General features: G+C 45.5%; 1 protein-coding gene across 2 annotated transcripts in view; it reads right to left on the minus strand.

Moving 5' to 3' along the window:
- Positions 1–16,997, minus strand: part of TRIO (trio Rho guanine nucleotide exchange factor) — a 288,966-nt gene that overhangs the window by 172,602 nt on the left and 99,367 nt on the right. For both annotated transcript variants that reach the window (XM_058680114.1, XM_058680113.1), the window contains exons 2-3: positions 6,973–7,047; positions 441–555 (exon numbers count right to left, since the gene is read on the minus strand). In XM_058680114.1, the coding sequence (XP_058536097.1) occupies positions 441–555; positions 6,973–7,047 (190 nt within the window). The remainder of the gene's footprint in view (positions 1–440; positions 556–6,972; positions 7,048–16,997) is intronic.

The following is a 16,997-nucleotide window of genomic DNA, read 5'->3' on the forward strand; positions in this document are numbered from 1 at the left end:
CAACGGGGGTTTCTGAATTGCTGCTAATAAAGACTCTTTATGTCCTGCCTATTCCATGTCGCAAATCAACAGAATATTTTTAAACATACTGAAGCTTAGCACATGCAGAAGTCTAGTACCAAACAACACCTGGCATCTGCCAATTCACTTTACTGTATTTTATCAGAAATATCAGTGTTACCCAGCTTGGCTTCTTACTAGGTGTCACATCCTGAAATACCAGCTTAGTGAGAACCTTAACACCACCATTAATACACACACGTGCCTGGTTTGTAGCAAACTAGACAACAACAGCCACAAAGTGGAAATTGAGTACATGATGATCTGGTATACGTCAGCTGGGAATGTCGGCTGCCACTCAGCTGCTTACTAAAGAGCACGGTGGCACATCTCTTCAAACTAGGAAAAAAGTGACCAATTATGTGCAATACAAAACTTACCTAGGAATACAGGCTAGATATGAAATGAGTCTCCTGAGATCCTCCTGTCGTATTCTGTCATGATTGCTGCGTGCTGGGAAAGTTAAGATGGGACCTCCACGCTTATCTCTGCCACCTAAAAGGCAAACACATTGGGAACACCCTGAGACACACACAAGCTCGGACAGCACTTTGCACATGCCCTTAGCACCCAGCACTGCTGGCAACCCGCCTGACCCAGCCGCACCGGGGGGAAGGAAGGGCTGGCCAAAAGGCAAGTTCCTTGCTTCAGCTAAGACAAGAGGAGGTTATCTGTGCATAAGGAACTCAAAGGGAAAAGCCTAAATTGTGCAGGCCATATGCCTTCTTTTTCCAACATACTGGAATAGTCTTCAGTTTTATGTTTGGTGAAGAAAAAAGTTTCCACGTGTACCGTGTTTCGTACACTAAGTTCTCAGTCTTCAGGGCATGTTGGGGAGGTCCCGGCTTTATGTTGATCACTATGGACTCCATGGCCCCTGACGCTCTCACCTTACACACAAAATACAGGCATCGGTGCACAAGACTTCAGAAGAACTAGCGTCATGAACCAGGGGTACAAATCTCGGAACGCATTTCTCATTAACACACATACACACAGTACTGATAAAGTCAGCCTGGGGTCACTGAACATGTGTGCGACCTTGTCACATTTATTTTATTACGCCCGTCAGGGCTGTCAGGAAAGTAAAGGAAATTTTGCCTTTTCGAGTGGACATTTCATTCAGTTTTATAACTCTCATCATGTTTCTTCAGATCTCAAAATTTAAACAATAGTATAAAATTCAATTATCTCCTGTGCATAAAAATTGTCAGCAGAGATAAAACTGGAAAAGCAAGCAAGTAAACAAGAAAACAACAATAAAAGATTCCCTTTTCTAGGAAAGCCCAAAAAACCATGCGGAAAGAGATGATGAGACTTTAGAAGCACATTTTATTGGTACATTCTTCACAGTTCCTACAGATTCTCCTCACATCCTAAACAGCACTGAAACTCAAGTCTGACTGTGACTGTGAGACATTCCATAAGCCACACCAGTAATACATAATCTAGTAAGGTCTAGCAAGCCACAGCCAGTCCAAGGGCTAGGCCTGCCCCTCTGACACCGGCATTCCAGATTGGCCCAGTTTGTGTCTTGCTGCTACACTTTGAATCCAGCTCTGTGTTTACGGCTGGGAAAGCAGTGGTGAATGGCTGGGGTTCTTGGCCCCTGCACTCCAGTGTGAGACCCAGAAGCTTCTGGCTCCTGACTTTGTACTGGATCGGCTCTGGCTGTCGTGGCCTCCTGGGTAGTGAACCAGCACACGGAAAATCTCTCCTCTCTATAACTCTGCCTTTCAAATAAAAATAAATCTCTAAAAAATCATTTGTCAATCCAGTAATTCAGGCATTAAAAGGGAATAATAAACAGGAGCCAAAGCCCCAAGCAGGAGGCACACCTTCACAAGCACCTTGTGCTGCTACTCGCACAGCCGGGGGAACAGGTTTCATGCTGCCGCTTACAAAAGAAGACACAGAGGCTCTCAGTGGAAAAATGACAAAGGTACTATGTCGTGGCCCCAAAGCCTGGCCCTTTGCCCTGACAAGGGCCAATGTAATCTTTTAATACTGGAGTCTTGAGTTTGGGGTTTTTGTTTAACAATACAAATGTCTAAAAGATATCTAAATAATGGGCTTTGTGGGCCTCTGTTAGAGCAGTATTTCCCAACAAAAAGACAATTAAAATGAGGGGCAGGCACAAAGGTGCAGGATAATCATCCACTCTGTGGTGCTGGCATTCCACGTGGGCGCCAGTTCATGTCTTGGCTACTCCACTTCCTAACCAGCCCCCTGCTTTTGTCCTGGGAAAGCAGAATGACCCAAGTCCTTAGGCCCTTGCACCCAACTGAGAGCCCTAGCTTCCAACTCCAGATCAGTTCACTGCAGCCACGGTGGCCATTTGGGGGAGTGTAGCAGTAGACAGAAGATTTTTCTCTGTCTCTCTTCTCCGTAAATCTGCCTTTCAAATAAAAATAAATAAATCTTACAAATAAGAGTTAGTATCTAATAAAGGCTAAGATCTCAGTGACAGTTACTATCTTAAATATTCAGTGCTATTTTTAGGGTAATGGAAATTATGCTAAAACATTCCAATTTTTTTTGAATATCACTTATTCCCAAGACATGACAGATAGTGGCTTAGTATTTTCAACTTTCCAAGACCTATAATCCTGTTTTAAAATGAATTAGTCTCCTTCATTAAAAAAAATCACAGATCAACACATATCATGGACATCTTCAGTTTAAAAAGTATATAATATTTGCATTAAAACATTTCTCCCAATTTTGGAAAAGGGAAGCCCAACATCTCACTTTTTTTTTCTGGGCCACCACTGTTCAGTTTTACAAAGTTTTTGAAATGCAACATAATGTTAGATTTCCCAGGGAAACTGAAACGCCAATGACCCATGCAGCACACACATCTGCCTCTGGAGTCACTGTCTTCCACAGTGCACGGGCAGCTGTACCATGACTGTGAGAACAATCCAAAGCCGCCCATCCCAGAAGCTGCTCAGAACTCAGCAGGTGTGCAAACTGCACAGCACTGCTCTGTTGACTGCACACCTGGAGAAGTCAAAGCAACAGTGAGCAGTAGCTAACAGTCTCTCTTTCAACTACAAACATTTCCCCCAAGCTAGCAGCACTCACAAGATCCCCCTGAACTTGCCAGCGAGTTCATCTACAAGTTCTAACAATATCTTGGGTACACCTCAATTTGAATACAGAGGCTGGAGTAAATTTACTTCAGCTCTGGCCACCACAGCCATTTGGAAAGTGAACCAGCAGATGGAAGACCTTCTCTCTATCTCTCCTTCTGTCTGTATAAAATCTGCCTTTCTAACGAAACTGAATGAAATGCTTTTCCTCACCTGCCAGTGTCACAAGGAATCCCTATACAAATGCTGCCTTGGTTAAAAAGCAAGAAAATAGATGAGCTAGCAGCTACACGAATGATCAAGAAATCCACATCCCAAAACAGAGTGCCTGGGTTGTGTATCCCCTCTAGGTCCCGAGTCCAGCCTGGGTTGTGTATCCCCTCTAGGTCCCGAGTCCAGCCTGGGTTGTGTATCCCCTCTAGGTCCTGAGTCCAGCTTCTTGTTGATGGCTCAGGCAGCTGGATGCCTGCTGTCCACATAGGGACCTGTACTGTGTGGTCCTGGTGCGAGCCTAGGCCTCAGATCAGCTTCTGGTGCTGCAGGTACTTGGGGGTGAGCCAGTGTGGGGAGGGTGAAAATATAATTGGTTCTTTAAAATTTACATTATACTCCACTGAGAAAATATGGTTTGCAAGTTCAACTGGGTGAAAAGTATGTTTTCAATCCATTTGAAAAAAAAGGGTGACTGGATCAGGCAGGGCAACATTGCTGAAGAAAGTCATCTGGAGTTTAAGAGGACAGAATGGGGTGTGTACCAGCGAGACGCACACCTCCAGGCTGAACTGCCTGGCTTTGAATCCCAGTGTTTCTTCCACTTCCAGCTTCCTGCTAATGTACTCTGAGAGGCAGCGGGTGTTGGCTCAAGCAGTTGGACTCCTACCACCACAGCAAAGGAGAAGAATGAGCAGGAGGGCAGAGGAGACAAGAGGCCTGAGTGAGCAGCGCTCAGGGAATCCTTACACTGCTGCCTTCCCTTTTGATGCTCAAATGTGCCACCAAATGCTGCTTCCCAAAAAGCTCAGTGTTCTAATCCCGGCATTTTTCTGGGAGTTCTGTCAGGTCCAAAGCCCTGGGGCAGGAGGACAACACGTGGTGGCAGACAGTATATAACCACTGATCAATGTACATTGCATGACACTTGCTTTACTGACCATCTCAACCCATTCATGGCAGGAGGACACCACAGACTGGGTGATGCATCTGCTGTAGCAAGGTCAAGACCCTGGCAGGTGCCCTTCTCCAGGGAGGCCTGTGTCCTTCTCCCATGGGTGCAGGGGTACAGTGCAGCTCCTTTTACAGGGCCATTCACAATTGAAGTGTTCTCAGCACCATGCCACCCCTTAACGGGCACACTCCTTAGTACCACCCCAAAGGTCCATGCTGGAACTGGAAGAGACACGTTCAAACCACAGCACTCTTAGCTTCCAACACCACATTGGAGGTGCCATTAACCTCATCTAACACAAACTAAATGGAGGAATTCGAACCTCATCTTAGCTGCACAGAGGAATATTTTTAGGTACTTTTAAGACTATCCAGAGGTGGAACAAAGGGTTAGAAATATGAAGTTGAAGGAATCCTTCCTGTTTCAGACTTCTTTACTTAGTGTCTCTTAGAATCACTGCACTTTTCATCTGCTCCTCAGATCTGATTACTAAAAGCCACTTACATGGAGAGTGTTTTAAATGCATCCCAATGTTCTGGTTTTTAAAAATGAGGTCAGATCAGCAAGTGTGTTAATGACTGCCTGGGAGGGGGAGAAGAGTGAGCATGGAGTCTTCTGGCAGGTGATAGAAACATTCTGGAATTAGCAGGCATGGTTGTACAACCTTGTGAAAACGTTAAAATCCACTCTGTCAACATACTTTGAAAAGATGGATTTTATGATCTCAATAAAGAAAAAATGAAAATAAAAATGGAGTCAGGTAAACATTACTTCTCACAAAATGCAGGTAATCAGTTTAACATTTCCTCCCTCATTTTCCATTCCTAATGAAGATTCACAATAAACATCTGAGTATAAGCTGATGCAAATGCAGCTTGCAGAGTCCTGCGGTAAAGGAGACAAGAGGGAGAACCGCGGCATCACCTACTCAGCTCACACAGCCAACACAGCTGGCAGAAGCACCACCAGCAGGAACATGGCAAACAGTTCCACTCGGAATTTGCTGCAATTGAAAAACTTCTCTCCCCATCAAAGATACCCAACTCTTAATTACCTGCAAAATTTAAGGTTTGCAGCAATTTATGAAAAATTTTGAAAGACTGATTTTTCTCATTAGTTAGAGCATAAAGTGTTAGTTTTAACAGATCAAAATGTCATCTAACACAGCCTGTATTAACTTCCTAATCAGAGAACGGACACAAATAAAAACAAACAAGTTTAGCTTTCTACCATTCTCTACGTGTCATCTCCATATGCTCACAATAACAACAAACAGGAATATGAGGCTTGAAAATACAAGAGGGAATGAAGGAGCAGGTGCTCCCGTCCCAGGATGAAATGTACACCTGGAAACACGTGGACTCAGCATCCTTAAGCCTTTATCAGTGACGCTTCTAAGATGTAAATGTAGAGTCTTCTAATGATATTAACTTTAAAATTGATCTATAAACCATGAAATCAAGAGCTCAACACTGCCAGGAGTCCATATTCCACAACTTGCCAGCAAATTATTCCAAAACAACATACAAACAAATGGTACTTTTAACACTCAATGTATTCTAAGGAGACAGGTTTTCATGTGTTTCCAACAATTTAAAGCACTTTCTTATCATATACTTCTTAGACTCTCCCACTATACTATTAATCATGCAAATGCTTGATCAATTAGATTTACTTCTGCAAAATCACAATTTTATTTCTTAAGGATGCAAGACACACAACATCACTGGACAGGAAGCAAATCAGCTGGACAGGAAGCAAATCAGGATGAGCAAAAATACCTTAGGAAACTGCTTCCTAAATATATACAAGTAATTCATACCCAAGGGATAGAGAAGACATATCAAAGCAGCCAGCAGTGGTACAAACTGACATGTGTACAAGAGGATACATTCTCAGTCTATCATGCCTGTTGGAGAAAAATAAGGATTTATCAAGGGAACACATCCAGGAAGACTTCCGGAAAGTATGGGACAATCTACAGATTACTTCCTGCTGACACAGCAGAAGAATCCTATAAACCTTTGCTTTGGAGTAAGTGAATGGACGCCCCAAAGGTATTAACTAATGGCTGTGGCTGCTGTCGAGGCATACTCCTGGGTGGGAGACCTCAAGGAGAAAGCCTAACTCCCACTGCACGTGCACAGGAGTGGCCTCAGTGCTGCGCAGGGTCAGGCCGCCGCGTGCATCGCCAGGGCAGTGAGGCCTCAGCCCTGCGGATCTCTCTGGACTGTACGGTTCATGACAGGAGTTCCAGTAACACTACGCCAGACAGCCTTACACAGGAGACCTCAAAGACAAGCAGGCTTCTTCCTCTCCCTAGAGGCAACAGGAAACTACACAGCAAGTGGCAGAGGTAAGAAATCAGGACACAACCAGATCCAGTCATAGGCCCTCCATTTTTGTTACATGACTGACTTTTAAAGGTCAGTTGTTTCACTTGTTGATGCAAATAGCTAACTGCTGATTAAATGACAGTTACACACACATTTCATCACCAATGCTATCTGACTGGATACTAATTTCACAGGAAAATGTTATAAGAATCAAGCAGGTTAAATCCATTGGCATGCTCTATGTGGTACAGGTAGTTGGTGCAGTGTGTCAAACCCCGCTACGATGTCAGAGCAAAGAAAGCATAGTAGAGTTTACCTGAAAGGTATGCAACTTTCTCCTTCAGAATTGGCAAAACATCCATAGCTTTCATTTCATCATTTTTTCGAAATCCTAAAATATATAAGAGAATAAAATTACTGAGTTGCTTGAGTGACATCGAATTTCTTAAGCCATTACATCCCGTGCCAACACATCAGCTCTCTTCATACCCATTCAATCAGCTTAAAAGACTGACTCATCACACAAAAACATTTAGCATCTATGAGGAACAGCCTCTGTCACAGTTCTCTCTTCTATTTTAGTGCGGAGGAATGAGGCACACACGGGTGCACAGCCTCCTCTTCCCAGAAGGCTCCTGGTCATTTCCAGCTGCAAGATTTGTTCTCAAAAACACAGCATATGAAATAAGTCTTGATAATTTACCAAATCTTCATTTTAGTCTTGTAGATTAGATGCTGGCAAAAAAAAAAACAAAAAACAAAAAAAAACAAAAAACAAAAAAAACCCACTGCTTTATTAAAGTCACCGTTTGTGACACAGTAAGCCCTCTAGGGGGAGCTCAAGACCACTTCCTATCAGACTTCAGAATGGTTAAAAATAAGCAGTGGCTAAGCACAGGCAAGGGATTATAAATAGCCAGGGGCTGGCCATCCTCTCTTTGGCACTCTCTTTCTGGGCTTTCTGGGTCAAAGCCCCTGAAGAACATCACAGCTGATATGGTACAACAGCCTACTGCTGCCCCAGCTTTCATGGTGGCCAAGAACCCCTTCTCACCAAATGCCAAACACTCCCCAATATCTCAGAGGACCAATTGGGACAACTGTGGAAAAGAAAGACAGTTCTGGCCAAATCAATACCCACGTAAGCACACAGAATTCTTCCAGCCCAGCCAGGTCCCACCCAGATCACCAGGCTAAACATCTTCATAGGGATTGGGGGTCCAACATGTTCATATGCTCAGGATATTTCTCATGAAGGTCTCTAACAGAAGTAACCCCGGTGAAACGACACTCCTCAAATTAGTAACTAGTGTCAAAAGAACTCAAGAAAAAAAAGACTTCTCTGTCCCCATTTTTTGTTTTGTTTTATTTTTCTAAAAACAGTATAGGAAAACCACCCAAACTGCTAGCTTGGCAACAACAAACTTAGAATGAGAAAGCAAGAAACAGTCTACGAGTAAACCAGTGGGCATTCTATTCTTGGTGTGCCTGAGCATCAGCCCTCCCCCAAAGAACACAGTGACCCTCCCAAGGCAGTGGAGACAGACCTAGAAAAATGAAGGGACACTGGGCACACTGCCCTCTGTGAAGGCTCTTAGACTGAGGTCACAGCCCAGGATCTGCCTCGTGGAGCTGTTGAAAAAGCAAGACATGCTCTAAGCTGAAATAAAGAGAAATCTTTGGAAGAAAAGGGGACACACAGAGTCTGTGCACCAAGCTTCGGCTACCCCGAGCCTGGAAGTGCAAGCAAGCTCCAAGCAGCCCTGCTAAGGACGCAGTACCTAAGACTCGATCCCAGCTGCTGTTCAGGCCACAGAGTTTGTAGTTCAGGTTCAGCAAACTTAGTTGTCTGCTAAAACAAGCAAATAAATACTAAAATCCTTATCTTTCAGAAGAATAGAACAGAATCCAGTCTCTACAATGTGTCATTCATTAGAAGCAAAGGATTAGTGAATTAATGGTGTGATTAATAAGTCTCTCCTGTCCCTAGAATACTTCATGTGTATAAGGCACCAGGTTTAATGAGATTTAACTATAATACTGACAATCACCACGGACTTTGCAGAAAACACATTCTGTTGAGGACTCTGAGGCTCTGGGGAGCTGACACTGCTCAGCCAGTTACAGACGCACCAGGCCACTTCCTTTCCAACGCACCAAACTTTATGCTTTGAAAACAGTGGCTGTTGCCCGGCGGCGTGGCCTAGCGGCTAAAGTCCTCGCCTTGAACGTGCCAGAATCCCATATGGGCGCCGGTTCTAATCCCGGCAGCTCCACTTCCCATCCAGCTCCCTGCTTGTGGCCTGGGAAAGCAGTCGAGGACGGCCTAAAGCTTTGGGACTCTGCACCCGCATGGGAGACCCGGAGGAGGTTCCTGGTTCCTGGTTCCCGGCTTTGGATCGGCGTGCACCAGCCGTTGCGGCTCACTTGGGGAGTGCAACATTGGATGGAAGATCTTCCTCTCTGTCTCTCCTCTCTGTATATCTGACTTTGTAAAAAAAAAAAAAAATCTTAAAAAAAAAAAGAAAGAAAACAGTGGCTGTCTAAAAAAGGCTAAATGTCTGAGCCAGGAATTCTGCAACTGCCTCCTCAGCTTCCCTCCAAACTCTTGAATGGCTGCAATCCAGTCTCACCAATTCACTGCCAGGTACTACAATTCACTGAATGTGTCGGTAAAGAGTCGGTCCACCTGATTTTGTCTGAGATGGGCATGGGTGGCACTGGGCAAATGTAGAGGAAAAATATTCCCACAGAGATCTTCAAAGACACAGGTTAACCTAAGGCAGACCATGGAAACCTTATTTACTGATTTGGAAAGAAACAGATCCCCCATCATGTCCATTCCCCGAATACCCATGACAGAGGGGGACTGAGGCTAAGAGGCAGGAACACAACCCAACTCTCGGACATGAGCGACAAGAACCATCCCTTGGGCAGCACCGTTGCCTCTCAGGAGGCACATCAGCAGGAAGGCAGAGTCGCGAGAGGGGCCAGGAATGGAACCCAGGAACTCTAACGCAGGCTGCTAGAGTCTTAATGCCAGGGCACTCACTCACTCTGTGGGAAGCATGAAGTGCTATGGGATTCTGACAAATGAGGAAGAGATAACAGAAATCCTAGGAGCTATAGCTGTAGTATCACATCTACTGGTATTTGACAAGTTTCCCCTTTTCTTGCTCAGGTGACAAAAATGCACATGATTCCACAAGTCCCTGTGCACAAGTGTCTTAGCTAGAGCAATGCCATCACAATTCACAGTCCTGGGCTCCTATGTGCAGAATCAGAACTCTGCCTGTGAGGTGCACAACGCTGGGCAACAATGTCTTAATCTCAGGACCGTTAGTGGTGACTTGAGCCAAAGAATTCCAAAGCATTCTTGATAATCAGAGCTCATTTTCTGACTCATACTTCTTTACTGATATCCATGATGGAGAGGATGACCCCCGTCAGTCATTGCTGCGAGCCATCCCACAGGAAGACTGACACACTGACTTGAAAGCAGAACTTAACCATGAACATCTCAATTTTCTGTGCCTCTCTGGGATATACAGACTCAGCTGGATGTGGCCTTGTCTTTATTTATTTTGTTTATATTTTTATTTTGAATCTTTGAATTATGTGGTACGATTTTGTATAGATAGACTGGGATTCCCCTCAAACTCCCACCCCCAAAAGATTTTCCCCATTTTACTACAATGGTATAGTCCTTCATAAGGAATCACAATTCCAACAGTCTCCTATTTAATGTACCCCGACATTGCTGGTACAGTCCAGCATCCCACTGCCTACACATTTCCAGCAGTTTCATTGGGAATCCATTTTTTGGCCTTGTCTTTAGACTCTTAAAGCTGCTGTTACTCTAGCCTACCAGTCTTCCAATTTCCCTTCCAAATCACGAGATGGTTTTTCTAAAAAAGGAAAAAGAATAAATCAATGAAAAATAACATGAAGAAGTATTGCTTTTTATGGTGATATACACACATGCCCAACCATGGACTAGAATATAAATTCGCAAGTTTTAATACAATGTTTTTGTTGAATCTGTCACAAGACATATAATTATACTAAAATTATCAATAAAGTTTCTAAAATACACAATAGAAGATATCAGAAATATATCTAAAAACACACATACATACACAAAACTTGAGTGTGTAGTTACAGTGGTCACCTAAGTTTAAAACACAGCCAAGAAGCAAAGGACTCAGGAAGCAGATTAAATATATCACACACAAGCAGGAAAAATCAAACCAGGGAAGTTCCTCAGATCAAAATGGCAGGGTTTGGTTCCATGCCCTGGAGAGTTATTTATGAAAACAGAGTATTTGGCTTAAAGGGAAAAAAAAAGAAAGAAAGAGAAAGAGAAAAAGAGAAAGAAAGAAAAAACTTTTTCAGTGTTAAAAATAAATGGCTTCTATGCTATTTCAGCATTCTAGATTACATAGCAGATAAGACTCAATGTCTAATGCTCTCTGGGGTCTGCAGTAAAGGAAATTGCCGTGGCTCCTCAGCAAGCCCTTGACGCACAGCATGACTGCACCTGCTCTGGCTACACACAGGTTAAGGAAAAGCAAATGCCATCTTGGAGAGTTGCTTCTAAGATTCCACACCTGGCCTTAAGGCCACACACCAGGCATCCAAGGGCCTGCAGGTGGAAGGTGCCATGACCTCTAACAGATGAATGCAGGTGCCACGAAGAGAATGTAATTAAAATTAGAAGATGGAGACAAAAAGTAGAAAAAGCAATCCTTGAAAGGAGATAGTACAAGAATAAATGGACAGCATCCAGCACACATTTAACGGTCTTCATTTTTTAAATTATTATTACAAAACTTTACACAGAGCTCACAGTAGGAGATACAGAAACCAATGTAGATTTCAGTGAAACACTGACTTCAGGGGGGCAGTGAGCAGGGGGCAGGACGGCGTCAGGGGGCAGTGAGCAGGGGGCAGGACGGTGTCAGGGGGCAGTGAGCAGGGGGCAGTGAGCAGGGGGCAGGACGGTGTCAGGGGGCAGTGAGCAGGGGGCAGTGAGCAGGGGGCAGGACGGTGTCAGGGGGCAGTGAGCAGGGGGCAGTGAGCAGGGGGCAGGACGGTGTCAGGGGGCAGTGAGCAGGGGGCAGTGAGCAGGGGGCAGGATGGTGTCAGTGGGCAGTGAGCAGGGGGCAGGATGGTGTCAGTGGGCAGTGAGCAGGGGGCAGTGAGCAGGGGGCAGGACGGTGTCAGGGGGCAGTGAGCAGGGGGCAGTGAGCAGGGGGCAGGACGGTGTCAGGGGGCAGTGAGCAGGGGGCAGTGAGCAGGGGGCAGGACGGTGTCAGGGGGCAGTGAGCAGGGGGCAGTGAGCAGAGGGCAGGATGGTGTCAGTGGGCAGTGAGCAGGGGGCAGGATGGTGTCAGTGGGCAGTGAGCAGGGGGCAGGACGGTGTCAGGGGGCAGTGAGCAGGGGGCAGGACGGTGTCAGGGGGCAGTGAGCAGGGGGCAGTGAGAAGGGGGCAGGATGGTGTCAGCGGGCAGTGAGCAGGGGGCAGGATGGTGTCAGTGGGCAGTGAGCAGGGGGCAGGATGGTGTCAGCGGGCAGTGAGCAGGGGGCAGGATGGTGTCAGCGGGCAGTGAGCAGGGGGCAGTGAGCAGGGGGCAGGATGGTGTCAGCGGGCAGTGAGCAGGGGGCAGGATGGTGTCAGCGGGCAGTGAGCAGGGGGCAGTGAGCAGGGGGCAGGATGGTGTCAGTGGGCAGTGAGCAGGGGGCAGGATGGTGTCAGCGGGCAGTGAGCAGGGGGCAGGATGGTGTCAGCGGGCAGTGAGCAGGGGGCAGTGAGCAGGGGGCAGGATGGTGTCAGTGGGCAGTGAGCAGGGGGCAGGATGGTGTCAGTGGGCAGTGAGCAGGGGGCAGGATGGTGTCAGCGGGCAGTGAGCAGGGGGCAGTGAGCAGGGGGCAGGATGGTGTCAGTGGGCAGTGAGCAGGGGGCAGTGAGCAGGGGGCAGGATGGTGTCAGGGGGCAGTGAGCAGGGGGCAGGATGGTGTCAGCAGAGCCTTATGCAAGGTCCGCATGATGCCCAGGGGAGTTTTACAGGCAGGCACCAACTGCTCTTTGAGCCAGGTCTACAGTGAGCACATTCTAAACACACAAATGATAACATCTGCTCTAAGATCTTTACACTAATATTTGTAAAATACAACTGGGGGAAGCAAGCTTGAATATAAAGAGTCAAATTTTATCATCAACTGAATTAACTATTATTATAATTATATAATCATTATGAACTAAATGTTCAATACGCAAAAACATGCCTTTCCCTTAAACAAATTTGAATATTTAGGAATCTCAGCATAATCATTTTAAAACACCCCAAACCCCAAGTTCAGCGTATTACTGGCCAGGACTGAAGCAACAAGTGAATCTGAGGATAAACGTTAAGCCTGTGCTCTCAGATAACTTATTTTTCAAATTAGGTGTTCATTTGAAAGACAGTGATGGCAGGAAACCACCACTGGAGGGAGAGAAACATCTTCCATCTGCTGATTTACACTCCCAAACACCTGAGCTAAGTCGAACTGGGAACCAGGAATTCTATCAGGGTCTCCCGTGCAGGTGGCACGCAGCATCTGCCTTCCCAGGCACAATAAGGCTGGATCCGAAGTCGAGCAAGCAGCCAGGACTAGAACCAGGCACTCAGCTCTGAGGATGACAGGGACAGCTTAACCACCGAGCCACAATACCTACCCCACGCCTATTGATTAAGACAAGCGTGGTATCACCCATCTAGTGGACTATTTTTCCTCCCAGAGATGATCTGTTATGTTCTCTGCCATATTCCAGATGTCTGGGACAGGCCCATGTACAGGTGCTCAACAACTGTGGGACAGAGTGCTAGAGAAATGAATGTGAAAGAATGAACAAGCCAACTACTCCAGCCTCTGCCCCCATTCAAGCATCCCAGCACCCTAATATTCTCTGGCACTTTCTACTTTAGGTTTGTAAAATCAGTATGCAGACCAAGGACTCATTCTTGACCATGGATCCTTTAGGGAGCTGCTGCATTGTGGCACTGCCAACACCTTTCTAAACCAGTCACTGGCTCCAGATCACCTTCATGGCATGACACTGAAAAGGAAAAGGGCTCACACCCTCCTGCTTCCCGCTTCCCAAGCTATTTAAGAAGAAAAAAAATCACATGGAAATTTTTTCCACGTGAGAAAAGTTTTTGGGCAACATATCATCCAAGCAACCTGTTTTATTTAAGTAACAAAAGTAAGATAAAATAAAATAAAAGGGGATTAAAAATAAACCAAATGCTTTAAATATTAGAGTAATAAACAGCTACTTTTCAACCCACATGTCTCCCAGGCAGACAGCAGCAATTGGAAATTGTGCACAATCCTCAGATGAGCTAATCACGTGGGTTTTTCAGTAAAAGCAGCGTTAGAAAAGATCACTGAGTTCTTGGCCTCAACCTCTGAACAAAACGAGCGGGCGCCTCGCCCGGCACTGCCTGCCTCAGCCCTCAGACCACCATGTTCCTCACCGTAACACTTCCTTCAGGAAAAGGCCTTCCACAGACAGCTTTAAGGGGGGGGGGGACCAAAAACCAAAAAACAAACCCTATACTGAGAAAAGCACAAGATGCAGCAGTAACAAAAAACGTGTTTCTGAAAAAGGCAACTACTTCGAAACACCGAAGAACATTACACGGTAAGCTGGTGGGTTATCAGCACCACCTTGGTAGTAATTACCAAATTGTACTCATTAGCTAATTTGGGGAAACTTGGAGCACGCATGCACACTGAGTACAAAGAGCTGGGCGGTAAATCTGCATCCACTGGGCCTTGCTGCCCGAGCCCTGCAAGCGCGTGCGCAGAAGGGTGACGTCACCCTTTCAGGCCGGCACTTCACTGCAGAGCCTGCAGGACTGGGCTTCCAGCATCCAAGCGGCAGCACCTGCTGGCTGAGCGGTGTCTGTGCTGGCAAGCGCTTCACTTGTGCAACACTGCAGACTACTGAAGCACAGGAAGGAAGCACCTTAGCCCTGATCCTCTAACAAAGATGTTAAAGGGAGGAGTGATGTAAGGTTCTAAATCCAAGGCAATAACTGTCACTTTTACTAAAGTTTTAAAAATCAAAACACAATGCAATATTTATATTATTTTAATAGAAATATAACCCTAAATACACTTGCAACACAAATATAAAATGACTAAAGTACTTACATGAGTAATACATGCATGTTCACTAACTACCACACATGAATGGGATTTCATAGTGTAGCATTTTAATTTTTACTTACAAACCTTTGGGCTATATTGACCTTCCACCTGATTAATTTATTCCTTCACATCATTCAAGAAACAACAGTCATGCTTTTGAAACAGAAATGGCAGTGTGAGTTTGGCTGATTTAAGGACATCGAGGACTTTCAACTCCAAATAGCTCTGGCTTTTAATGTCTTATCCACAGAATACAAAAGGCAAGTTCAAATAACCCAAAAGAATTAACAAAAATGTTTTTAAGCTGCTACACATATAAGTAAAGGAACTTGCAGAATTTATATATGTGTATATATAAACTGCACTGAAAGCTCAAAAGCACAACTAATCGACCAACAGAACGAACACTTCAATAATCATAGTAGTACTATTGCGAAAGGGGATGTTCCTTCTTATAATAGCAAAGGGCAAACATGTGTCCAGATGTGTGGGTCCTTTCTGCATCCCAGGAACCAGCAGGAAGCGATTCAAAGGAAGTTAACATTGTGTTTGTCTGGTGCCAGCAGAGAACATGCACACATCTGTCTGCCCGTGATGTCTGAGGCTGGTGTCGGGGACCCTGGTCAGGCAGCCAAGACTACAAACACGTGGCACACCGACACACATACACAGGGTCCTGTGATGCTGACCTGCTCCAAAGGCTTGCTTTGCACAAGAAATTTCTCAGGAAAGTGTTTATAAATTTAGTTTTGATCAGAAGAATTATCAGATCAGCTGACATAGTTTGGTCATTATAGCAAATGGAGTGGTATCTAGCAAATCAACCAAGGTTGACTAACCCCAAACCCTGTTTAATCACATCACACATTTCCACAGCCTTAACAAAGTCTGTCAAATAAGAAATGGCTATATTTTTTAGAAGAAATGACTATATAGTTTTATATATAGTTTTAGAAGTGTAGCTCATGATCATATTCTATAAAAGGTTTTTGAAAATACAGCTTTAAATCTATGTTTCCTTTTTATCAGTATCATTTTGGCTATTACATAAGGACTGGGGGAGGGGCAGAGAAGCTGTCAACTGCAGAGGAGTGGGTAAAAAAAACAGAAATAAACAGCACTGCTCTCAGGGCCACGGAGTCTCCCCACAAGGAGAAGAGGGGCTTGCAGAAAAGGTGGCACCAAGAAGCCTTTGGTGAAGGTCAGATCATGCAGAAAGCAACAGCCTGGGGGCTGCTCTGTGGTCTCTAAACCCAAGGGACAAGGAGATGGGACTAGGCCAGGTCCTGTTAGGTGAAGGATGCTCAGAACAAGTGGGCCAGCGGCAGCAGAGAAGGCAGACGGCAGCGGCAGCAGCAGCAGCAACAGCAGCCAGGCACAAACCACCCTCCTTAAAGGACAGCAGGACGTTAAGGGGGCCTGGTGACAGCCGGCCTGGCCTTCTAGGAGTCCCACCTTCTGGATCACATACCTTCAATTCTGTACTTCCACAGTCCCACAGTAATGATCCAAACACTTGCCAGTCTCTCTCTAGGTACAGATACATAGATAGATATAAAATATAAAATATGTGTGTATATTATGTATATATAAAAGTAGGCAAAGGTTTTACCTTGTGGATTGACAGTGTGATTACAAAGAGGCCAAGGGAGGAGGGAGAGACAAACTCCTCCACTGGCAAGGCGGCGCTTCCAGGCCAGCTCCAGGCAGCTTCAGGGGTTTCTAAGGAAGCCACGCAGAGGCCTCACAGCCCAGCCCTTTTGTAGTCAGTCATGTTTTCAGCCAAGAATGAAAGGCTACATCAAAGTGCTTTAATTACTAGATTTTATAGACAGACCAGTTCAGCTTCATACAACTCAAAACATCTTTCTCCTGCAGGTCTGCCAGTACGGGTGCCTCAAGTCCGTCAGCAGCACAAGGCCAAGTGCAACTTGAGGCAACCTATCAAATACTCACATGACTGCTTCCTGACGTACCAACTGAACACAAGCCTCTGTGAGTGCCACAGGTCAAAGTGACACCTGCGCAGCTTTACCCACAAAACCTTGGCGCTCAACATGAGTGGGAAAGGCACACAAAGCAGAAGGGCTGGGCCAGAGCTCTGTAACTAATCTCTGAGTATTCAGATGGTCCAGGGAT

The sequence above is a fragment of the Ochotona princeps genome, chromosome 23 (genome assembly GCF_030435755.1).
Source record: "Ochotona princeps isolate mOchPri1 chromosome 23, mOchPri1.hap1, whole genome shotgun sequence".
Taxonomy (NCBI): Eukaryota; Metazoa; Chordata; class Mammalia; order Lagomorpha; family Ochotonidae; genus Ochotona; species Ochotona princeps.